We start from the raw sequence: 25,954 nt of genomic DNA, 5'->3' as shown, positions 1-25,954 counted from the left end.
CTTCCCCACTCCTCCACCTGCAGCTGCTGGGTGACCTTGGGCTAGTCTGAAGTTTGTTGAAGAGTGTTTGTTGTGGGGAAGGAAGGGAAAGGAGATTGTTAGCCGCTTTGAGATTCCTTAGGGTAGTGATAAAGCGGGATATCAAATCCAAACTCTTCTTCTTCTTCTTCTTCGTCTTCTTCTTCTTCTTCTTCTTCTTCTTCTTCTTCTTCTTCTTCTTCTTCTACTACTACTACTACTACTACTTAATAAATGCCAGAGATTCAGCTGTGCTGTCACTGTACTTGGAGACAGCATACTAATTACCTGTGTGGGAAGCAGTGGTGCTGCCTCCATGCGCTAAGTTTAGAGTTCTGCTTTCACATAATCTCAGGCTTTTCAAACCGGAACACTCAACTCCCTTCTGTCACCACACTGGCAGTTGGGGAGCAGAAGGGCAGACGAGGAACAGAGAGAAGGAACCCAGCTAACGAGGCTGCAGAAGCTTAGTTAAGCCTCTGGCTTCTGGTTACCTCGGGAAGCAAAGCACAGCAAAGTTCCAGTTTTCTAGCACATATTTCTAAGCTCCATGTTTATAACAGGCACAGACTGAATAGCAGCCGCCAATGGGGTGTGTGTGTGTATGTGTGTGTGTGTGTGTGTGTGTGTGTGTGTGTGTTCCTTTGCAGGCAAGGTTAACAAAGGAAGGAAGAAAAGCATCAAGAGAACACTTAAGAATTAGTTCCTGATTCTTTCCTTCCAAGTTGAATCTCCCGACACCCTGCCCATCAATCCAAGTGGCCTCTGGGGACTGGAACCCTTGGTGGTGCCAGCGCTTGCTGATCAGAGCCCAACATCTGGAGGCCCAAAGGATCCCGAGCCATGGTTGAACATCATGCAAGAACTGGGCCCATTCATCAGTGGGCTCTCACCACTCTTAGTGTGCGCTTGGTTTGTTGTCATCTGCTTCAGTTGTGAGGGGTGCAGAATTTTAATTACAACCACACTATAATGGATGCACCAAGCCCAAACTTTATGTGGTGTATTCTCAAATTGGAGGAGAACAAGGCTGCTAACCACAGTAGCTTATGTTCCACCTCCACTGCCGAAGACAGAATGCCTCTGCATGCCAGTTGCTTGGAATCGCAAGAGGGGAGAGCTGCTGTTGGTTGTGGGCTTCCCAGAGGCATCTAGCTAGCAACTAAGAAAAGAGAATACTGGACTAGACAGGCCATTGGGTTTGATCCAGGCTTTTCTTGCATTCTTTTTGCTGAAACAGAATTCCTGAACTCCACTCATACATTCTAAAATATGCAACACAAGGGACCTCTTAAAAACCTGGGACCTCTTAAAAACTAAAGTGCATTTAGGTCAACTTCCCCCAACCTTGGTGCCCGCCAAACGTTGTTGAGCTACAACTCCCATTATCCCTGACCACTTGCCATGCTGTTCGGGGGCTCGCAACAGTTGTAGTTCTGAACACCTGGAGCAATGTGGCTAGTGAAAGCTGATGCTGTCTGTGTTAAGTACTCGTGCGTCTGCTCTGCACTCTTACTTAACAACATAAAAAGTTCCTTGACAGATGAGACAAGGGTCTACCTGGTCTAGCCTTCTGTCCAAAATTTTTAGTCATTAGCAGGGGCTAAGTAGCTCTTGGGAAACTAGCCAGTAGTGGATTGCAGCCTACTGTCCCCGCTGTATTTTAAAAACTTCTCTCTCTTTCGCTTTTAAATCCTGGGTGTTCTTTGGTTATGCTGCCGAAGGACCAAAATATGTGGCAAATTGGGCAGGGCAGCGGGGCTAAAACCTGCCCCCTAGCCTGTTGTCCACACTTTGATAACCTAAGTACCAGCAGTGGTGTGTCTCTGGAGTAGGGTGGGTGGGTTGCAAGTGCCACCCACCAATTCAGATCCTCATTCAGAAAGCCACCTGTGCCTCTGGGACATGGGACACATTGTGCAGAATGAGATTCCAGTCACCACCCCAAAAATCAAACCCATAAACTCACTGTTTATATCCTTCTTGTTTAACAAAGAAATTAAAAAGCATCATGGGGCTGTGCCTATTTAGAAAAACACCATGCTTCCCTGGCTCTTGGATGAGAATGCAGAGAGCGACCCAGAACGATTTGCTGTGCTTTTTTCACTTTGAGATCCAATCTTCCCGGAGCAAAAGCTTTGAGCAAAGTCCTACGGGTGAAGAAAAACTCTGGAGGGGGAAAAATGGTCCCCCATCTCCATTTTCCACCGTCTACCTAGGCACTGCAGGTCTGACGTCTTTAGAATGAGATGACCCTGGCTGCTCTCTACTAAGATCAGGGACGCTGCTCACATCTGACAAACATTTACACAAAGAGACGCACCTTCGGTACCGGCTGCACGACTTTGGTTGGCGACCTGTCAGGGAGAAGAAAAGAAACACACCCAGAGACAAGCTTAGATAAGATTGGGGGGGGGGAGAGAGATAATTTAAACACCTTTTAACAGAGTTTAAAAATTAACTAGCAAGTTTCTCCCCGTTCTCTGGGGTGATATTTTTATAAGTTTCTCCTTCAAGGAAAGCTATCACCCTGATAGCGGGAACCTCAGGTTTGGTGGTAGAAAACCCTCTGTTTCACCCATGGGACACTCCCCCAGGTCCACCCTTCACCACCACAGCTTCACACCCTCCTTGAATGTCCCCCCGCTGATTGAAACATATTCTTGAACTCTTGACAAGGCTTGCCTGCAAAGAAAGGCAAGAGGGAGGGGTAGGGTGTGCTTAGAAACCAGACTACTGGACAAAGGCAACACTTTGGGGGACCACAGATTTCTGTAGCTTAAGAAAATGGGAGCAAAAGGAGGCCCACAGAGGAAGAGGGGTGCATGGAGGAGACAGGGGGCCCCAGGGAGGATGAGGTGGCCATTGTGCTCATGCCCTGCCATCCAGCCCTCCTGTGTCTCCCACAACACAAACTATTTCAGGTTTTCCTTTGTGGCAGCAAGAGTGAAAAAATGCTATTTTTAGTGAGCCACAGCAGCTATTCTCAGAGGCCTGCTCAAACTGAATGGTTCTATGCTCCATGCTGAGGGCATGGTCAGAGAAGCAGGTGTCCAGAGCCCCTGCTCAGAAATGGGCCATGAAAATCTAATATGTAGACTTTAGCCAGCACACACGGGCTCAAGTTGCATAGTGTTGTTGCATTCAGGCTGGCAGGGCTTCTCTTGAGGAATCATATAAAGCTAACTGACCTATACCTCCTGGGATAATGCACAGGCTGTAACAGTTATGGTCTGGATTTTGCACTCCTCCAAATGTCTGCAAAAATGTTTTCAGTATGAGGTGAAGCGAGAGGTGCCCAATGTTTTCCAGTCTTTCTCTGCACCAAAGGTCCAAGCAGCTAGAGCCCTACTGCTGCCACCAATCACCACAGATGCTCAAAACTGGGCCACAAATTCCTTGGGGGGGGTGTGATGAGAAATGCCTGTCTGCTGCCCCTTCCAGGAATGCAGTATTGGAGAGGGAAAGGATGGCTGCCCCCTTGGTCCCATCTTTCCCTCTTCTTGTACCACAGGAAGGGATGTGATGTCATCATGTTGCATCACCAGTAGGGGCACACCTGTGTGAACCCACACCTGTGTAGCAGGAGGTTTCTAGCCACTTGGAACAATTATTCCTTTTGGGCGAGGGATGCAAGAGACTGGGAAACTTCAAAGGCAGCCCTTGGAATGCCTTGCAACCACGGTATGCTGCATACATACATTTCTCCATTTTGGTGTGGGGTTGTTGTTTTTAATCTCAAATAGAAACAGAAGTGGGACGAGACAGAGTGATGAATGAGCATGTGCATGAGTGACTTGGATGGGAAAGAAGACTCATCTGCTCCCCTCTCATTTCAGACAGAGCCTCACGCATCACCCTTTCCTTTTCTTAAGCTGCAGGCGATGCCAAGGGTCGGATCTGGGGACTTATGCATGCAAAGCCTGGGCTCTACCACAGAGCTAAGGCCCTTCCCTGGACAAACATCGAGGCAGCAGTCACCACCCAAATCCCTTGCAGCTGCTTCATTTTCTACTTTCCTCCCTCCCTCAGTTCTGGGGGGACTTGGGGAGTAGTGGGAACACACAATTTGACAATTCATGGTAAGTTCACAGTCCTGAAGCTGCAGCAAGGCACTCAAACCTTGCACAGGGTCAGTGGTCCTGGCTGTCAAAGGCCACTTCTGCAACTACAGTGGCCTCCACCAGACTCACATCTGAAACTCTGGAACCATGTCTTCCCTTAGGAATCTGTGGTTTGGGTGAAGGGGATGGACAGGGGAACCTGTTTGATAAGAAAGGTTATGTTCTCATGTTCTAACTTTTGAAAGACCAACTCCCTTCTCTCCGTGTGTGTGCGTGTGTAAATGCACACACGTGTCACTTCTGATGTAACATGTCCCTATGCTGTGTATGTTTGGAAAACATGAGGCAGGAAGCTCACTGGAAAACAGCTAAGAGAACCTTTAGAACTCACTCCCCATCTCTCCTGCTGCAAGCTCCTTTTCAACAGGAATCCAACAGCAGAAGATCCAGCCTTCGCTGATCTAGCACCCTCCAGACTACAACTGCCACTACTGGGAGGGGCTGATGGGCGCTGCAGTTCAAAACCTCTGGAGGGCACCAGGTTGGTGAAGGCTGCTCTAAAGCATTTGGAGATGGGCACTAACCAAAATAGAATACTGGGCAAGGTGGATGATGCATTGTGACTGTTCTTCAGAATGATCCCCTAAGAAAGTTTCACTTTCTTGTCTTCCCCATGGTTGTGCTGAGTGAGACTGACGGGGAGTTGAAGGCTCCAAACATCTGGAGGGCACCAGGCTGAGGAAGGCTGCATCAGGGTCATTTTTAAAAGCGTTTCCCCCATCCACCTCTACGTTGCTGCTTCTCTGTCTAAATACAGGAAGCAGACTCTCTGCCTAATTTATAGCAGTATCTCTAAAGTATGTTGGAAGTGCAGTTAGGAGACAGGCAGCTTTATTCCCAGCTGGTGGACTTACATTAGAAGGCTGGAGGGAGGGGGGAAAGTCCTGGTTATAGATCTTGTGCACAATTAAGAAATACACTGAAACTTAGAGAGGCTTTTCTAACATATTTGCAATCTAAGGACAGGCTAGTAACATACAGTGGTGCCTCGCAAGACGAAAAGAATCCGTTCCGCAATTCTCTTCGTCTAGCGGTTTTTTCATCTTGCGAAGCAAGCCCATTGACAGCTTAGCAGATTAGCGCTACAGCAGTCTAGCGGCTTCTAGCAATCAGCTGTTAAGCGGCTTATCAGCGGATCAGCTGTTAAGCGGCTTAGCGGCTTAGGAAAAGGGGGGGGAAGCGGGGAGAAACCGCAGGAACTCGCAAGATTTTTTCTTCTTGCGAAGCAACCCCATAGGGAAATTCGTTTTGCGAAGCGCCTCCAAAACGGAAAACCCTTTCGTCTAGCAGGTTTTCCGTCTTGCGAGGCGTTCGTCTTGCGGGGCGCCACTGTATTAGGAGGCAACAAGCTTCAAAGGAAAGAGGCGTAGTTATTGTGTAGCAGCAAAAATGTTAATTTGCAAAAAGATATTGGAAATATTTATATTAAAAAAAACCAGTTTATCGAATTTATGGGACCTGGCTATCATGAATAGAATCACATGTGCATGTGAAGATGGGCAAGCAATACATTTGGAGAGGAACAGAAAATCATATCATACCATTTTCTTCAAGGAGGAGGTGGTGTACATGCCTCTCCTGCTTTCTTATTTAATCCCCACAACAAGCTTGTGAGGTGGGCTAGTAACTGAGAGGCAGTGACTGGTCCAAGGCCACCCAGTGTGTTTTGTGGCAGAGTGGGGATTTGAACTTTGGTCTCCCAGCTCCTAGCCAGACACTCTAACCACGACACCGATAATGTATTAAGGGCAACCCTTACATTTTGCAAGAAATTATCTTTGTCAAAGGTGTTTAAAATCTTACATAATGTATCTGTGTCTAAAACACAGATTTAAGACAACAAAACACACACTCAGCACCCTCAATGAGACTGCTATGGGGCAGATGTTCCTGAGCAGTCCTAGGAACTGGCAGGTTGACTTGAACAGCAGATGGCTGCATTTGAGGGCCTGAAGGAACTGCTCACTCACCACAAAAAACCTTGTAATAAGAGGGTTCAACTATGCAGCACCACAAAGCCACCAGTTGAAGGGAAGAAGAAACGGGGGGGGGGGTTCCCTAAAGAGCTTTGGGGCAGCAATTTTGTTTACCGCACTCCAATACTGCAGCTAAAATTAGCAGAGATTCCAGTTCTGAACAGCAAGGTGGATGTGAAAGATGAGAATCTTTTAAAAAGCTGATGGTTTCCTGCAGATCTTGCTGGAATGCAGTCTCTCCCATCATCCTTGACCACTTGACCATGCTGGCTGGGGCTGATGGCAGCTGGAGTCCAACAACATCTGGAGGGAATCAAGTTCAAGTCATTTTCAAATATCTCAAGGGCTGTCACACGGAGGATGAAGCAAGCTTGTTTTCTCCTTTGTTTTCTGCTCCAGAGGGCTGGACTCGAATCAAGTTAAAAGGAAGGAGATTCTGACTGAATATCAGGAAGACCTTTCTGTCAGTAAGAGTTGTTCAACAATGGAAAGGTGATGGACTCTTAGAGGACTCTCCTAGCCTCTAAGCAGAGGCTGGGTGGCCATTTGTCATGTCTGATCTAGTTGAGATTCCTGTATTGCCTTCCAACTCTGCAATTCTATGATTCTATGTTAATTGAGAAGGTGGAAGTAAAACAACCATCACACAGAACTGAAACTGAAAACTGGCTTTGGACAGGGGCTGTCACAAAGCTGAGCAGACCAGGGAGCTCCTGCCACCACCTCCTGAAGCTGGCCTGAGAATATTATGCACCATTTATTCTAATATTCATCTCAGGGCAGCTAACACCAAGAAAATTACCATAAAACACAATGGGGGGTCAATTTATTAAAATATGGGTTAAAATACAATTTAAAATGCAGCCTCATTTTAATAATAGCCCATAGATCAAAACCATAAGGGGAGGGAAACATAAGGGTCAGACTGAGTCCAAACCAAAGGCCAGGCAGAACAGCTCTGTCTTGCAGGCCCTGTGGAAAGATGTCAAGTGCCGCAGGGTCCTGGTCTCTTGTGACAGAGCGTTCCAGCAAGTCGGGGCCAGTACTGAAAAGGCCCTGGCCCTAGTTGAGACCAATCTAATCACCTTGTGGCTTGGGACCTCCAAAGTGTTGATATTTGTGGGCCTTAAGGTCCTCCGTGAGGCAGACCAGGAGAGGCGGTCCCGTAGGTATGAGGGTCCTAGGTAGAAGAGGTAGCTAATGTGTTGCCCTCCAGATGTTGGACTCCAATTCCCATAGGGAGTTCAGAGGAAGGGCCACAGCTCAGTGGTAGAGCACCTGCTTGGCATGCAGAAGGTTGTGGGTTCAATCCCCAGCATCTCCAAGTGGGGTTGGGAGAGTTGCCCTGCCTGAAACCCTGGAGAGCTGCTAAGAGTCAACGATGCTGAGCTAGATGCCCCAATGGTCTGGCTCAGCAGAAGATAGCTTTCTGTGTTCCCACCAGTCCCAGCTAGCATGGATGACAGGAACACCTGGAGGGAATCACATTGGCTACACCAAAAACAGAGAGAGAGAGAGAGAGAGAGAGAGAGAGAGAGAGAGAGGGGAAGGAAGGAAGGAAGGAAGGAAGGAAGGAAGGAAGGAAGGAAGGAAGGAAGGAGCCTGCCTCTGCTCCACACATACAGTAGAATAGACCTCTTCAGAATGCAGGTACACATAATCACATTTTTGAATTCTCTCTTATGTAAAACACTCTCGGCAAGTAGAAAACTAGCACATCAGGAAACAGGGTGAGCTAGAACCTCTCCCTGATGTATTCTCTCCCCGCCCCACCGCCATGCATACAGTGGGTGAACATTCAAAAACTGTGCCTCTCCACCTGCAGGGTAAAGTAGTGCTGATCACCTGTCGTTGCACTCTAGAGCAGACCTCACTCACTGCCATTCTTCCTTCTCCATCTTCTGTTGTCAAAGTACGGTTTGCAACCAGCATCACTGATTCCACCAAGATCAGCAAATGTTTTGAGGTCAAAATGGGAAGGCACCACCAGGAGCTACATTTCCTGTTTGCATAAACGGAGCAAAAGCTAAGGAGTCTAAGGAGAGCGCCCCAATCTGGGCCAACAAGCAATCCAAAGGCCACCCTCACAGCCCCCTCAAATGCACAAACACTTCCCAAGGCTGCCTCAGTTGACAGAGGAAGAGAAAGCAAAAAGAGGGGGAGAGAGAGATGGCGTAAGCTGGGGAGGCATGACTGGGTCTGCTCACGGGGTGGCCTCTTCTCAGGCTTATGGCCCAGGTGTGGGAAAGCTTGGGCCCTCCAGTTGTTGCTGAACTACAACTCCCACCCACTGGCTGATGGGAGCTGTAGTTCAGCAACCTCTTGAAAGCCAAAGCCAAAGATCCCAGTGGTTGTTTACAAGTCAGCAAGGTGGTCAGACAGGATTCAGGAAGGAACAGCTCTGAAGCGACCTGGCAAGCAGAAGCAGAGAGAATGCTTGCACGAGGGAAAGACAGAACACAGGGAGGATGTGGAGACACCCCTCTCCCTTGCCACAAAGGCCTGAACATTCTACATAGAAGTAGGGCTCCTTTCACCTATCTTTAACTTATTTTTAAATTTTTTAAATCATGCTTTAAGCAATGACCACATGCAACAGCCCAGCGAACACTAAATAGTGCTCTTAGCAGCACAGCACATGGGTAAATGTTCAAGCAACTGATTTGTCTGGCAGACAGATTTTGCACACACCCCCAAATGCTCAAAAGAAAGCACTCAGCTCATCCAAAGAACAATATTTTTTATTACGCAAGTGAATTGCAAAGCCTTATCATCCATAGCTACCTTGCTCTCTGACCATTTCCCCCTTTACTTAATCTAATTTTATCTGGAGCACAAGTTGAGAACATTTAAAAAGAGTACTTTGAAAAAAATGTGTGGAATGGAACACAGTATTATATGGGACAGGGGGAGGGCGGGTGTGGGGGATTCCCTGGTCCTGAATGGGGTAACTGTGCCCCTGAAGGACCAGGTGTGCAGCCTGGGAGTCATTCTGGACTCACAGCTGTCCATGGAGGCGCAGGTTAATTCTGTGTCCAGGGCAGCTGTCTACCAACTCCATCTGGTACACAGGCTGAGACCCTACCTGCCCGTAGACTGTCTCGCCAGAGTGGTGCATGCTCTAGTTATCTCTTGCTTGGACTACAGCAATGCACTCTATGTGGGGCTACCTTTGAAGGTGACCCGGAAACTGGTCAGAATCCAGAATGCGGCAGCTAGACTGGTGACTGGGGGACCACATAACACCAGTCCTGAGAGATTTGCATTGGCTCCCAGTACGTTTCCAAGCACAATTCAAAGTGTTAGTGCTGACCTTTAAAACCCTAAACAGCCTCGGTCCTGTATACCTGAAGGAGTGTCTCCAACTCCATCGTTCTGCCCGGACACTGAGGTCCAGCACCAAAGGCCTTCTGGTGGTTCCCTCACTGTTGTTGTTGTTGTTTATTATTATTATTGGCATGTTATTACAGTGCAACGCATGCCCCCCCATCTTAATTTCAAGGTAAATTGACAAATAAAGATTTTGCAATACCGCATAGGTAAACTACTTAGAGATTATTGTTAGGGAGAGCAACATTATAAAATACGTAACAATTTAATCATACAATGCCTCTCTAGCCCCGGGGCCTTGTTAGAGACAGTGACCATCTTTCAGCAACTGAGGCTGACACACCACATACATACACACACAAACACAGAGGCACTCTCCAGACTTAGATACAAAGCTAGACAGCAAACTTTTGATCAGAAGCCTCGTTTGATGTCTGGAATGTTACACATAATAGCCAAATTAAAACTGCCTCTGACATTTGTAGTGCACAGCAAACCTCAACAGGGGTGGAATAGGAGTTGCAGAGTGCTTTTTGGAACTAAAAGAATTAAGGGAAAGGGGACTCATCCTTGGAAGGCTGGGGAAAGAGAGAGACAAAATGCAAGTCCCCCAAAGTGGACAGCTTGCTTTGCTAAAGACCCCACACTCAGTGGTGCACTGCTATTGAGGTCTGAAGAGCCAAACCTGCTCCTAAGAGTGTAAGAGGAGCCCTGATGGATGCCCCATCTAGTCCAGCCTCCTGTTCTCACAGTGGCTGACCATGACAGCAAGTCTCCCTTCCTGTGGTTTCCAGCAGCTGGTAATCAGAAGCAACAGTGGAGGCAGGGCATACTCACTGATCCAGCCTCATGCTCCATGAATTTGTCCAATCCTCTTTTAAAGCCATCCAGGTTGGTGGCCATCACTGCCTTCTGTGAGAGTGAGTTTCATGGCTGAACTATGTGCTGCATGAATAAGTCATTTTTTAAAAAAATCTGTCCTGAATCTTCCAACTTTCTGCCTCACTGGATGTCCACGAATTCCAGTGCTATGGGAGAGGGAGGAAAAAAATTCTTTATCCATTCTCTCCAAGCCATGCATAATTCTGTAAGCTTCTATCATGTCACCTCCTGCTCACCTTCTCTCTAAACTAAAAACTCTTTAAATGCTGCAACCTTTCCTCTGCAGCAGAGACTTCCTGGTTCACGGCCCTCAATGCTGCAGCAGCCCATAGGCTGCTGGCTAGAAATATATATCCTGGGCCTTTGGGGAGGCTTACCACGAGTACTTTGTTCTGTTCTGCTGATCTAAACCACAGGTGCCTCTAGCCTAGTATAAGACTACTCTGACTGGCAGCAGCTCTTCCACAGAGGCCTATCCCAGCCACCAAGATGTTTTTGACTGGAGATGAAAAGCATTGAAACTTGGGGCCTTTGGGGAACCTGCAGCAGAGCAGGTGCTCCTACAAACCATCTTAGTGCCACTCTATTTGTAGGCCAACGCATTTCCAAGCTACTGCTTCATTTGTTAGCAACCTTGAATACTGTTCACAATAGAAAAGCAACCTGCAAATAAATCGAACCATTAATCCAAGGAAGCTAATGCTGAAACAGTCCCCCGGCCACACTGAGTAGGGTCATGAACCTCTCGCACCTCTTATGCCAGTAAGCCCAGTGGGCTCTACCTTTCCATCTTCCTCCACCCTCTGGTCCTGTCACATATTATTAAGGGGAGCAAATAGTGGGGGAGCTCCCTCCTTTCTTAAAACCAGCAAATCTCATGCACAATGCAAAACCTCAAGGCCTTCTCAAAATGCTATTCAGGATCCACAATAACTACCGTATTTTTCGCTCTATAAGACACACTTTTCCCCTCCTAAAAAGTAAGGGGAAATGTGTGTGCGTCTTATGGAGCGAATGCAGGCAGGAGGCTCTGCTCAGTGCTCCCTTTAAAGAGCCGCACACGCGCTCCGCACGCTCTTTAAAGGGAGTGCGGCTCTTGCGGGATCCTTCCTCCCGCTGCCCAGGAGAGGCTGTGCATGGCTATCCCACAAGCCAGGACAGCAAGGGGGATCGCTGCGCCCCGCTTGCTGTCCTGGCTTGTGGGGTAGCCGCGCGCAGCCTTTTCCGGCTATCCCGGAAGCCAGATCCCTCTTCCTGCTCTGGCTTCTGTGATTCAGAATATTTTTTTTCTTGTTTTCCTCCTCCAAAAACTAGGTGCGTCTTATGGTCTGGTGCGTCTTATAGAGCGAAAAATGTGGTATTTGATGTATCTGTTTGATGTTATGCAATCAAGAACAGGAATGGTAAATTAATCATTATTCATAATCAACCTGAAAAGGGGGGGGGGGAGACCTGAAGCAGCCTCTCTCGCCCTGCCCTGAACTTATTAACAGCTTGCCAGTGTTTTGTTTTGTTTTTTAAATCTGAAATAAAGAGTTGGAGACCTGAGCCTTCCAAAAAGACTGCAGCGACAGCAGTTTTTAATCAGCAATACAAACAAACCTTAATGCACTTTGCTAAACACACAGCATGAAATGTGAAATTTAAGAGCGAAACAGCCCCTCCACCCTCTCTCTTTTTCTAGGCAACTGGCTGACTTAAAAAATATCAACTGATGAAGGAGGGTAATTAAGCCTGCAGCCTTCCTCTTGTAACCAAATGGACTATTTCTGCGTGACTACTCCAGCACTCCAAACAGGTCCATAAATCACTTTTATCCCAGAAAAACCCTGTTATTTGAATATTTGTCTGTGTGTAACTACTTTAGATTATTTGTGCCGCACTGACAACCTGAAAGCAGAACACCCAACTTTCTTCTGCTTAGAAACACACACCAGACAAACCCAAAATCTTTTTACGTGATCACCCAGAGTCCATGGCTTTTTACAAGCACAGTCTACTCCAAACAAAGACAACCAGAAAGAAGACTGTTTCTGTGGACTGGGATTTTCGCCTTGAGCCACTCTCCACCTCCTGGAACTTGTACAATGCCACCAACCGCAAGAAGACTCTGTGGATCACTCACAAGATCTACTCATCTGGGTTGGCATACTGGTCACCAACCAATCACTAAAGTCCATCAACAGTTCCTTCTGCCTCCGGAGGAATAGCTTGGAACTCGCCCATGAGGAAGAGGCCCAAATCAGTGGTATAGCAGCAGTGTTCATTTCACAGCCTCTCTAGAAAACTACATCCAGTTAGCAAACACAACATTGGGCTAGATGTATTAATGACCTGACTCAGTACAAGGCAGATCCGCGGGTCCATGGAAAGGCTGATTCCATGGCTGGTATCTTTTTCATTAACCAGCTCCTCTGGATCAGACTTCCCAGCCTGGTGCTTTCCAGTAATTTTGGAAATTCCATCAGCCCCAGCCAACAGAGCTGATAGGATCTGTAGTTCAAAACATATGGGCCAGGGAAAGCTGATCAAGAGAGAAGTGTCTAAGAATTGTACCATAACACCAGCTACCAGGAAGCAGAAGAGGCTTCTGTAAACATCTTCACTTTATACTTTGTGTTCTGCACACGTTTAAATTGTCAGCCGCTTTGAGCGCCGGTCTTGGCTGAAAAGTGAGGCAGAAATATAACGTGAAGAAAGGTTAAGGTCTGCAGCTGGTGAAAAACAGAAAGATAGAATACTACAAGCAGCCACAGAATAGCTGCTATGCTATGTTACTGGGGGGCTGCTCCTCAAAACCCAGAATTATAATCTCCACCAGAGCATGAAAGCATCCAACTGTTTTATCAGAAAACAGACAGTTTATCTATGAAGTTTGATTCTGCATTCGTTTTAGACACACACTCACACGCTGCAGTAAAACAGGCTGATGTTATTGTGGGGAGGGAACTGGTCACTTCCAAATCCTTGAACCTGCCAAGAAACTGCCCACTTTAAAGTTTGCTCCCTCCTTTAATCTTAAGCAGCAATGGAAATTCTAAGTCCACCTGTTACTTCCTGCATTGATGCTTCTAAGACCTAAGCAGAGCCTTCAGCAACCTGGAGCCCTCTAGATGTTTTGAACTCCAGATGGGAAGAGTTGAAGATAGACCTATACAGTGGTACCTCGGGTTACATACGCTTCAGGTTACATAGGCTTCAGGTTACAGGCTCTGGGAGCCACAGAACTGCACCTCGGCAGGACAGAGGAGACAACCTGTTGCAGAGCACCTACAACTCACAGAGCTGAATCTTGGTGGTTGTTACTAGCCTGGGATGGAGGAGGGGCAGAGGAAGAGAGCCCATAGTCAGAGTAACTGTTGCAGGAAAAGTAGGCTTGTAAAGAATGCAGGAAGGGGTGTGTTCTGCACTGAAAAATGCAATTCGTTGTTGTGTTTTCATTTTTTAAAGAACAACTCCTACATTGGCAAACAAATCTGCTGACTTCAGGATTTTCCCCAGAAGGGAGATCTGATTCATGGAAGTGAACACTCCCTCCTCAGAAATGGAACCAGAAGGGAGAGCATGACAGTGACAACAGCAGTCCCAAGTTAAGTGTGGTGTTTACACTGCCTGGAACATTCCAAACTTTGCCAACACGACAGTCCTGGTGTGCGTGACCTGCATCTGTGTCAACACCCATGCCGCAACTAGAGACCAAACTCACCCACCCCAATCTGCACCCATCTGCAGGCAGACAAGCTGCTGGCAAACAGCAGCACCACCAGGCCCACAAAACAACCCACCTGCCAGACTCCTGAGCACCCAGCTCTAACATGTTGCCTACCAAAGTATCACACCCCCTTTCAGGAACAGGGGATTTTTGACCCAACCCTTCTCTTACAATTGGCTTGCTGCTAAGAAAACGGAAGAGGAAGAATGACAGCGATTTGTGTGTTTTGTTTTTCCTGACAGCTGGGTGCCAGAAGGGCAGCATGCAGCAAGGATAGCAACCTTCTTGCTTGGACCAGCTCACAGCCATCCCCTTGATAGGAAAACTGGGAACTCAAATCAGCAAAGGGGGCAGCAGAACACCACACACACAGAGGGAAGCTTGAAAAAGGAGGGAGGCAGCTTCATAAAAAGGACAAGGCAGAAAAAAGCAGCACTAACTCTGGGGCATGAGCTAGACTGTCATGTCCACAAAGGCACGAATCAGGAAAAAGCAGCCCAGAAGGGAGGGAGATAGGGTTGCCATGGTCCCAGGATGCCTGGGACAGAATATGATGCTAAGAGAACATGGATCCACCTGGCCAAGGGGGTGACATGAGGTTGTAATGAGCAAGGACAGGAAGGCAGGACAATGAATTGGGGGGTAGGTAAGGAAGAGGTTTGAAGAAGCCAAGAGACAGTGGTGGGAGACCAGTGTTTAAACATTGCATTGGGCCATGAAGCTCACTGGGTGGCCTTGTTGCTGTCACTGCCTCTCTGCCTAACCTACCTAGCAGGGCTGTTGTGAGGATCAAATGAGGAGGAGGACAACCATGTACACTACATTGAGCTCCTGGGAGGGAAAGGCGGGATATAAATGCAGTAAATAAATAAAAAGGAGGGGAGCCAGGAGGAAGAGCTGGTTGAACCAGCTGCTGGGAGTTTTGTGGGAGGGGGTTATTGTTCTGAAGTTTTTACCTGCCTAAATCAACTCTGCAGTTCACTTCTATTTACATTTGGGTTTTCGGGTGCTGGTGGGCTGTAGTTGCAGGGACAGGTGCAAACAGGAGAACCAGGACAGAGAGGTGGCAGGAACGGTGCTGGAAGCATGCAAAAGGAAAAGGGAGAGCAACGCAGCAAATACCTAATGGTGGGGGGCGAGAGGGAGGAGAGCTGGCTGCTCAATGGCAGCAGTTTAGTGCAATCTGCACTGAAGTTTAAATCCGAATTAGGCTTGTCGGGTTCACGCCTTGGTCTCCCTTTGAGAGCCAGGCTATAAAGAAGGGGATGGTGAGAGAAGAGAAGAGAAGAGAAGAGAAGAGAAGAGAAGAGAAGAGAGCAGGCTGGCCACGGGCAGCAGCTCGGTGCAATCCGAATTAAGGCTTCGATTCGGATTAGGCTTGCTTCGGGGCGCGCAGTACCACCACCCCTTTCCCTGCTGCAAGGGGGGGGAGGGAGGTGGGCGGGAGAGGCAGGAACAGTAGAATGGGAGAGCTGCCTGGGCGAAGAGGCAGCGCTTCGCCGTAATCCGAATTAAAGGTGCGCCCTCCTGCTCCGCTACCCGCCCGCCACGCAACCCCATTAAGCAGGGACAGAAAGGAGCTGGGGGGTCTCTGGCGGGGCAGGCAGCTTCTTCAGCATGCTTCATCTTAATCGAGGCTCTGATCCGGAGTCGATCCGGATCGTGCGTACTCCCGAGGCGGCGCCTCCCTCCCTCCCTCCCTCCCTAACTCACGCCGAGGGGCTCCCTCCGTGCTGGGCGACATCCTCGGGCGCGTCGTAGAAGAGCTCCTCGGTGTCGGAGTCGGACGCCATGCGGACGCGAAGCGGCGGACGGACCCACAAGGGAAACCGGAGCAGAAGTGGCGGCGGCGGCGGCGGCAGCAACCGGGCCGGGCCTCGCGCGCGAAGTCTCGCGAGAGAGGGCTGGGGGGGGGAGAGGGAGAAGGGGAGGGAAGCTGCAGAGCTACGAAGAGGGAAGCGAAGAGTTGGAGGGGTAGCCGCAGAGACACTTCTGGGTTCCACTCCGCCAGGGTTTCCCCCAGCAATCTGAGACTGTGCCTGCATGAAGCTCTAACTTCTCTTCATGCCTCTTCTGGCTCTGGGAGACAAGGCAGGAGGGGATTGCTCATTTGTATGTACAGTATTAACATTAACTGTTAATCCATCCCCTACATATTGCTGTCAGCTCCCCAAGGCAAAGTGTAAGCAGTGATTTATTTTTTTTCTGAGGGTACTGAGGGTTATGCAGCACCTATCTTTTCTAGAAAGAAAAGCACTGGTTAAAAATGTGGCACTAACTAACAACTTCATAGTGAGTTCCGGCATCTTTTTTTCTAGAACAAAAGCACAGAGTTTTATTTTAAATAACTGCAGCAAACACAATAGTCGTCAGCAGGAAGAAGGCATAACTATCAGATCATGGAATCACTCTGAAAGATGCCAAAGCATGCAGTACAGTGTGGAACAAGCCCCACACCATGAATAGGAGAGGAACATGTTGCCCCATCATCTGAGAATTTCACATCACTCCCTGGAAGTTAATATGCGCTTCTCAGCTGCATCTTAATAAACAAAGGAGCTTGTGCCATCCAATCAAAAATTAGGAGCAAGAGAGCAGGGAGAGAATATCTGAAGGAACATGGAGGGGGACATATTATGCTTTGTGGGTGTTTTTCTGCTAAGGGGACAGGACACCTTCAGCGCATTGAAAGGATGATGGACGGGACCATGTATCGTCAAATCTTGGGTGAGCACCTCCTTCCCTCAGCCAAGGCATTGAAAATGGGTCGAGGATGGGTATTCCAGCATGACAATGATCCAAAACGCACGGCCAAGGCAACAAAGGAGTAGCTCAAGAAGAAGCACATTAAGGTCCTGGAGTAGCCTAGCCAGTCTCCAGACTGTAATCCCATTGAAAATCTGTGGAGGGAGCTGAATGTTCGAGTAGCTACACATCAGCCTCGAAATCTTACTGACTTGGAGAGGATCTGCAAAGAGGAGTGGGGCAAAATACCTCCTGAGATGTGTGCAAACCTGGTGGCCACCTACAAGAAAAGTCTGACCTCTGTAATTGCCAACAGGGGTTTTGCCACCAAGTACTAAGTCATCTTTTGCAAAGGCTTATTTCACTCATTATAATGCACATCAATCTCTGACTTTTGTCTTCTGGATTTCTGGGGGTTTTCCTGCTGTTATTCGGTCTCTCACAGCTACAATAAACCTACCAGGACTCTGTCGAAGATGGCACCTGAAGTAAGTCTCCTGTGAGCCTCAGCAGAGTGAGTAGGAGCTTTTAAAAAAATAATAAGGAAAAAAGACACACTCCCGGAAAACAAGCTTATATCACAGCCAGATAAGGACTCTGGGAGTTGCCGGACAGCATTTTAAACATCCTCCCTTCCTTTGAGGCTCTTTGAAATCCCGATGAAGCCATCCAAAACTCCTTGAGGTTATCTAAAACTATTTGAGGCTAATTACAACGCTCCGAGTTTCCTTCAAACAAAGCCCTCAAATATACGGACAGGAAAAATTAACCCAAATCTTGTCCGGGGATGGTACTCAGGCGGCAAACGGGCAAATTTAGCAGGGGATCAAATACTTTTCCCCCTCACTGTACACAGAGCCCTTCCTTTGGTTTCCTTACACCTCACGAGGGGCCTGGCCCCACACCCAACAGAGTGGCAGCTTGAACCATGGATCACCACTTCAGAGGGGACCCAATGTTGTTGCATAGCCTTTAGATTCCCTTTCCCCAGAGAAACAAACTCCAGCAACTGCTCAGAAGGATCTTCTAGTTCAAATCCTATCAGGGTGTAGGGCAACCGGGAGGTGTGGAGGCTGGGTATGATGTCCATTGAGAAAGAATGTGCTTTGATTGGCTGTGTAGTTCTGAAGGCCATTCATCCCTAGGTTTGACTGACTTTCTCCCTGCTATGTACAAGGCCTGAAGTAAGGAAGACAAAGCTTCTCTGCTCCTTGCTCCTCAAATTGCAATGCAAACATGTGCATATTAGGTACTAGGAGGAATGCTGACTAAAATACTGATGAATTTTCACAAGGCCTTTATCATATTTTTAACAAAATGCAAACTGTTCTATACGTTTTCACATGGAAAGAGGTGAGTACCCCCTAGTGGGACAGTGAGCCAGTGGCACAACCAAGGCCATCACTTGTGAAGTCCTGAGGCTGCCTGGTCTTCAGTGCTTGGAGTGATGTTCTCCTGCACCAGCTGATGCCCTCCAGATGCTTAGGACTACAGTCCCCACCAGAGCCCCTCATTCATTTAGGTGTTCATGCTATGTAATCATGTACACGCTGAATAACAACAATAAAATGGATGCCAGGGCCATTATCAGCAATAAAGTTTTCTTATTTGCAGATAACACAAAGCACTTTGGAGCAAAAAGTGACCGAGGAAGGGTAACATCAATATCAGTGAGCTCCCGTTGCTCGGTCCCTGCTCCTGCCAACCTAGCAGTTTGAAAGCACATCAAAAAGTGCAAGTAGATAAATAGGTACTGCTTCGGGGGGGAGGTAAATGGCATTTCCGTGTGTTGCTCTGGTGTCAGTGTTCCGTTGCGCCAGAAGCGGCTTAGTCATGCTGGCCACATGACCTGGGAAAACCATTTGGAGAACAGACAAACTCCGTCTCCCTCGGCCTGTAAAGTGAGATGAGCACCGCAACCCCAGAGTCGTTCGTGACTGGACTTAACTGTCAGGATCCCTTTACCTTTATGAAGATTAAGGCACACCTCAAAAATCAAAATGATTTTACAGTCATCCATTACAGACTGTCCTCAGGTCTGGTATTGGACCACTTCAATCGGATAGTCCCTGCCGAAATAGACAGATCCTCCGAGCTGGAAGGCCCACCACTTGCCCCCTTGACCCGTGCCCGTCCTGGCTGATTAGAGCGTGTACAGATGAGGTGCGGCCCCCCCGGGTGAGATCATCAATCAGTCCCTTGGCACAGGGACTTTCCCAGGGGAGTTGAAGGAAGCAGTGCTGCATCTGCTCTTAAAGAAAACATCTCTAGATCCTTTAAATCTATCCAATTACCGCCCGGTTTCGAATCTTCCATACCCGGGTAAGGTAATTGAGAGGGCAGTTGCTGAACAGCTTGGATGACCCATTTCAATCTGGCTTTTGCCCTGGTTATGGGACTGAGACGGCTTTGGTCGTCCTAACAGATGATCTCCGTAGACAGCTGGATCGAGGCGGGTCGAGACTGCTGATTCTCTTAGATCTGTCAGCAGCCTTCAACATAGTTGATCACGAACTTTTGGACCACCGCCTTGCCGACGTGGGGATTCAGGGCACAGTTCAACAATGGCTGCGCTCCTTTATCTCAGGTCAGGGACAGAGGGTGGCGCTAGGGAGGGAGTTGTCGCCGTGGCACTCCTTGATGTGTGGAGTCTCGCAGGGTGCAATCCTTTCCCCAATACTTTTTAATATCTTTATGCGCCCCCTTGACCAGATTGTCTAGAGCTTTGGGCTGGGTTGTCATCAATATGCTGATGACACCAGCTTTATCTGTTGATGGACGGCCGCCATGACTCGGCCCCGGACACACTGACCAGATGCTTGGAAGCTGTGGCTGGATGGCTGCGTGGGAGCCACTTAAAGTTAAATCCTTTGAAGACAGAGATCCTCTGGCTGGGTCAGGACGACATGGGATTGGGGGGCCAACTCCCATATTTTGCGGGGGCCTCAAATAGTGCCAGCGCCTTCTGTCAAGAGCCTGGGTGTAACCTTCGATGCCTCCCTTTCCATGGAGGCGCAGGTTGCACCCACAGCAAAAGTGGCATTTTCCCATCTCCGCCATATTAAGCAGTTGATTCCTTACCATTCTCGCCCTGATTTGGCCACAGTGATCCATGCCACGGTCACCTCCAGGCTTGATTATTATACCTTGCTCTACGTGGGGCTGCCCTTGAAGCTGACCCAGAAACTCCAGCGGGTATAGAATGCTGCAGCGAGGCTCCTTACGGGGTCCTTGCCAAGGGATCACATTCATCCAGTGCTTCTCGCAGGAGTTTTCGCAGGAGGAGTGCTCGCTTCCAGGCCAGGTGAGGCGAGTCACCTGTGGACCGGGGCCGCCCTATGCCTCAGAGGAGATAAAGGCCAGCCCACCCAGTCCCAGGTTGCGGGAGCAACATCGTTGGTTACCTGTTCCTGCAGGCACCCTGTCCTGCTTTCTGCCAGAGGTCCTGACCACTCTCGACTCCGTGCCTTGGACTCCGCTTCAGCCTTATACCGGACACAGACCACGCCTCATGTAAACCTCCCCCCTGGGAACAGCACAGGTACATTTGTAGTCTGCGCAGATGCGGACCGAACCATTAGGCTTGACAGGTGTGACGATCGGGGTTTCCCAGGGGGCATTAGGCACAGGCTCCAGCACTCCTTGCTCCATAAGCTGGTCCAGTTCCTCGCCTATACGGGGTTTCAGGGTGGATGGGAGCCGGCGGGCCTTGATCCTGACAGGTTGTACTGTGGGGTCAAGCTATAGGGCAATGGGGGGAGTACACTGTCCCAATTTCTCATCAACCCCCCCCCGGGAAATTCCTTGCATGTAGCGTCCACATCCACTTGTAAGTTAGTGCGGTTCACCCCGGTGATGGCTAGCTCCAGTGGTCCAAACCATGCCAATCCCAGTAGGCTAACGTAAGGGCCCTAGACCACAAGCAAGTCCATTTGCCACGTCCACCCTCAACATTGCACCCTGAAGGTCCCCACCCCCATTGTGGAGACCTTACGTTTATGGAAGTCCCGAATAGTAAATGGGGCCGGCCTGAATTTGGGACCCCCACTAGGACACAGTTTCCTTAAGGTCCTTGCTGAGATTATGGATAGAGTTGAACCCGTGTCAAGCTCCATGCAGCACAGGGCCCCCTCTCTACCTCTACATAATTTTCCTCTATGTTGGGGTGGGGCAGCTGGTATACCTGGCACTCCGTGCTCTCCGTCGATTTGCCTTGGTGCGATGGGCCCCGGGACCTGGGGCTCTTGGATCGGTCATCCGATGCCTAGTGTCGGGTGGGCCGAGCCTGACACACTCGGGCAATGTGTCCCAATTTTCTTCACTGCCTGCACTCTGCATTGCAGAAACGGCAGGTCCTCCTCTCGTGACTCTCCCCGCAGCTTGCGCAGTTCCCTCCTTCTCGTCGAGGCAGCTGTGGCCTGTGCGCTGCTTGAGTGCACCGTTGTACTCGGTGCACCTCCTCCCTGTCAGATCCTGCGTCATCGGCAAAGTCTTCATGGTGGACCCTCGGTTGGGACAGCGGGCTCGGCTGTGCCTCTTGCGTCGACCTCTCAGCAGATTCCATTGCCAGGGCCTCCTCCAGAGCGACCTGAAATGTTAGGTCCTTCTTGGCGTAGAGGCGTCGTTGCAGCTTCTCATCCTTCAGGCCACAGACGAGGCAGTCACAAAGTATGTTCTCCAACTCTGAGAAGTTGCAGAACTGGGCAGCTTGGCGGAGAGAGGTCACAAACCCAGTTATGGTTTCCCTAGGGGCTTGTTGCTTTGCGTAGAAGGCATTTCAACGAGCCACCACCGAGGGCTGCAGCGAGAAGTGCCCCTTCCATTATTATTTTGTAAGGAACAGTAGCAACATCTTCAGGTGCAAGGAGAGGCCGGGCGATTTCGAACGTCTCCTCTCCGTAGACACTGAAGAATATTGCCCTCTTCCTGGTGTCATTGGTGATCCCTTTGGCTTCTAGGAGGAAGGTGAAACAGGAGGCGTATGCTTCCCAGTCTCCTGATTCTGGGTTGAACTGTGAGAAGCTGCTGTTGGTTGCCATTCTGAGTTCCTTGGGTCCCGGAGCTGAAGCCTGGATACACGGTGCGAGGCAGCGGTACGGCAGGTGGTGGTGCTGTGCTGCTGTGTGTGTCGGTCAGCTCAGCGGGATCCCACCTTCGTCGCCAGTGAAATATATACAGTATCGGAGTTGAGTGTGGATTTCTTGCTCTTTATTCAGGTTATAGTAGTGAGGAATGGAAGTTCCCCCAAACTGTCTGCTTTATATACATTATTCACACAATGGGCCGCACGTGATTGGCTAATTCCGGGATTCTCCTGTAGGCCAATCAGGTTGCAGATTCACTTCCACCTGGAGCTGGATTGGGTGGCTCCTGCGAACCAATCAGACTGCTGCATTCTGAATCCTATTGTTCTAGGACCAATCAGACTGCTGCATTTTGGATCCTATTCAACTCAGTACATAACACGCCTGTTAAGCCGGACAGATCAGTGAGAATATGCGCAGACTACAAGTGCACAACCAACAAGGCGCTTCAGCAGCACACTTATCCAGTTCCTGTCGTCCACTACCTGCAGCATTCTCTGGGTGATGGCAAGGTCTTCGTTAAACTGGACCTTGCCCAAGCCTATCAACAACTGCCTGTCAACGATGATCGTCACCCACCAAGGGGCGTTCCAGTGCCGCTGACTACAGTTCGGGATGAGCGTGGTTCCTGGCATATTTCAAAGCCTCATGGAGCATCTCCTGCATGGGCTACCGGGCATGGTGCCGTATTTCGATGATGTGTTGGTATCCGCAGACTCACACCAGCAGCTGTTTGAGCGCATCCACTCCGTGCTGACCAGGTTCCAGGTAGGTGGCTGGCTCAAGGTGAAAAAAGAAAAGTGCCAGATCGCCGTTTCCGCAGGTGGAGTTCCTGGGTTACCTTATTGACGCCTCCAGTCTTCACCCAACTGCATCCAAGATCCAGGCCATTCAGCAGGCCCCGATTCCAAAAAGCAAGACGGAGTTGCAGGCATTCCTGGGGCTGCCACAACATGTTCCCGCCAAACAAAGCAACGCTAGCCGAGCCTCTACACTGCCTCTTCAGCACGAAGGTACTGTGGTCCTGGGGTCATCGGGAAACAGAGGCCTTCAACGCAGCCCTCCTCTCATCAGACAGTGTGCTGGTACAGTACAGTGAAGCCAGGCTGCTGGTCTTTGCCTGCGACATCTCGCCCTTTGGCATCGGGGCTGTCCTCAGTCACCGTTTTCCAGATGGTAGGGAAGCACCACTCACCTTCTTCTCCTGGACGCTGCCTCTGGCCGAACAGAATTACAGCCAGCTTGACAAGGAGGCACTGGCACTTGTGGCTGGAGTAAAGAGGTTCCACAAATACTTCTATGGGAGAACCTTCAACCTCATCACTGACCACAAGCCACTCCTGGGCCTCCTTGCCGGTGATTGACCAACACCACCAGTTCTCTCGCCACTCATGCTGTAATGGACTGTCTTTTTGGCAGCTTACAGCTAGCAGCTCGTCCATCGCCCTGGAAAATCGATGGGCCACACCAACACTCTCAGTCGTTGCCCTCTTCCAGCACTTGTGGAAGACCCAGCTCCTGCTTCATCGCTCCTCCTACTTGAGGACCTCCCAGCAGCGCCAGTATCGGCCACCGATGTAGCCTCTGCATATGCCCAGGACCGCACCATCAACTGTGTACTCAACTGGGTGTGGAGGGGGTGGCCGGAAGGGTCTTTCGCACCAGAGTTCCAGCCGCTTGCCACCAGACAGCACGAGCGCTTAGCTCATTGTGGCTGCCTACTGTGGGGAGACTGAGTCATGGTTCCCAAAAGACTCCACCAATGCGTCCTCAAGGCTCTGCACATCGGCCACCCAGGGATCGTCAAAATGAAGGCATTGGCTCGGTGTTATGTCTGGTGGCCTAACATGGACGATGCCATCACTTCGTGGGTTACCTCCTGTCAAGCATGCCAAGAGACGAGATCTGCACTGCCAGCAGCTAAGGGAAACACCTGGGAGATGACCAAGGCATTCTGGTCGAGGGTGCACATCGATCTTGGTGGCCCCTTTCATGGCCTTTATGGTAGTGGTGGACGCCTATTCCAAATGGCTGGAGGTGGCCCTGATGCTCTCCACCACTACTGAAGCTGTCATCCGGGTGCTGCGGGGCCTGCTTGCAACTCATGGGTGTCCTGATGTCCTTGTCTTGTTTTTTTTTATATAATATTTTATTAAAGTTTCACAAGAATTAACAACAATAAAGTTAACTCACATCACAAAAGCCAACAAACACATACATCAAAAATACATACAAAAAACAGAATAACAAAAATAAAAAAACATAGAAAAAGAAAATTCAAGATTAAAAAGAAAAACTCTGATTCAAATTAATAGCCTTCCAGATCTTATTTTCCTTGCTTCCACCCGCCTTCCTTTCCGTATTCCACTTTAAAATTAGTTCAGCAATTATCATATTATTCAAATTCATCCTTTATCCTTCCCTTTACACTCTTATTTATCTTAATCACTAGAACCCCTTCATTTCATTTACAGTGCCTTTAAGGTAAAGGTAAAGGTACCCCTGCCCGTACGGGCCAGTCTTGACAGACTCTGGGGTTGTGCGCCCATCTCACTTAAGAGGCCAGGGGCCAGCGCTGTCCGGAGACACTTCCGGGTCACGTGGCCAGCGTGACATCGCTGCTCTGGCGAGCCAGAGCCGCACACGGAAACGCCGTTTACCTTCCCGCTGGTAAGCGGTCCCTATTTATCTACTTGCACCCGGAGGTGCTTTCGAACTGCTAGGTTGGCAGGCGCTGGGACCGAGCAGCGGGAGCGCACCCCGCCGCAGGGATTCGAACCGCCGACCTTTCGATCGGCAAGTCCTAGGCGCTGAGGCTTTAACCCACAGCGCCACCTGCGTCCCTACAGTGCCTTTAGCATTCATAAATTTTACAATGTTTTTGTAGATAAACTTTAAACTTCTTCCAGTCCTCTTCCACCTGCTCTTCTCCTTGATCTCGAATTCTGCCGGTCATTTCTGCCAGTTCCATGTAGTCTATAACTTGCATCTGCCATTCTTCCAAGGTGGGTAAGTCTTGTGTCTTCCAGTGCTTTGCAATGAGTATTCTTGCTGCTGCTGTGGCATACATAAAAAAGGTTCTGTCCTTCCTTGGAACCAATTGGCCGACCATGCCCAGGAGAAAGGCCTCTGGTTTCTTTAGGAAAGTATACTTAAATACTTTTTTCAGTTCATTATATATCATTTCCCAGAAAGCCTTGATCCTTGGGCAGGCCCACCAAAGGTGAAAAAATGTTCCTTCCGTTTCTTTACATTTCCAACATTTATTATCGGGCAAATGATAAATTTTTGCTAGCTTGACTGGGGTCATGTACCACCTATAAATCATTTTCATAATATTTTCTTTTAAGGCATTACATGCCGTAAATTTCATACCGGTGGTCCACAACCGTACCCAGTCAGCAAACATGATGTTATGACCAATATCTTGTGCCCGTTTTATCATAGCAGATTTAACCGTTTCATCCTCAGTATTCCATTTCAACAGCAGATTATACATTCTCGACAAAATCTTAGCACTGGGTTCTAACAATTCTGTTTCCAACTTCGATTTTTCCACCTGGAAGCCAATTTTCCTGTCCGAATTGTCTGATGTCCTTGTCTTGGACAATGGACCTCAGTTCACATCAGGCAACTTTGATGCCCTAACAGCACCATTTCACCTGGCCAGCAATGGGCAGGCCGAGAGAATGGTGCGTTCAGCAAAAGAGGCACCTGTGTGCCTGGAACAGAGGGACTGGCACGAGCAGGTCACTGAATACTTGCATGTGCAGCACATCACTCCTCATGTAGCCACAGGGTGGAGCCTGGCCGAACTGCTAATGGGCCGCACCGCCGCCTCCAGTCTCTGCTTGACCGGCTGCACCCAGACTCTGGTGTGGCTGAGTCCCCGGACTGTACTAATGTGCCACAGTCCTTTATTCCAGGGGATCAGGTTTTTGCCCAGAACTTTGTGGGGGACATTCCTTGGGTGCCGGCCACGGTAGTGGGAGTCACGGGGCCCCATTCATACCAGGTGGCACTTGAGAACGGACACTTGTGGCGCCGGCACATAGACCAGCTAAGGCACAGGGTTTGGATTTG

The 25,954-nt window shown here is 49.2% G+C and overlaps 1 protein-coding gene across 1 annotated transcript in view; it reads right to left on the bottom strand.

Moving 5' to 3' along the window:
* Positions 1–15,887, bottom strand: part of WDR44 (WD repeat domain 44) — a 45,530-nt gene extending 29,643 nt beyond the window's left edge. Inside the window, exons 1-2 of the mRNA XM_081896915.1 lie at positions 15,756–15,887; positions 2,342–2,375 (exon numbers count right to left, since the gene is read on the bottom strand). Of these exons, the coding sequence (XP_081753041.1) occupies positions 2,342–2,375; positions 15,756–15,835 (114 nt within the window). The 5' untranslated portion in view covers positions 15,836–15,887. The remainder of the gene's footprint in view (positions 1–2,341; positions 2,376–15,755) is intronic.
* Positions 15,888–25,954: the final 10,067 nt, after the last annotated feature.

Source organism: Podarcis melisellensis, assembly GCF_964234715.1.
Source record: "Podarcis melisellensis genome assembly, chromosome: Z".
Taxonomy (NCBI): Eukaryota; Metazoa; Chordata; class Lepidosauria; order Squamata; family Lacertidae; genus Podarcis; species Podarcis melisellensis.
Note: the sequence above shows the minus strand (reverse complement) of the source record. Positions and strands in the feature narration are given on the sequence as shown.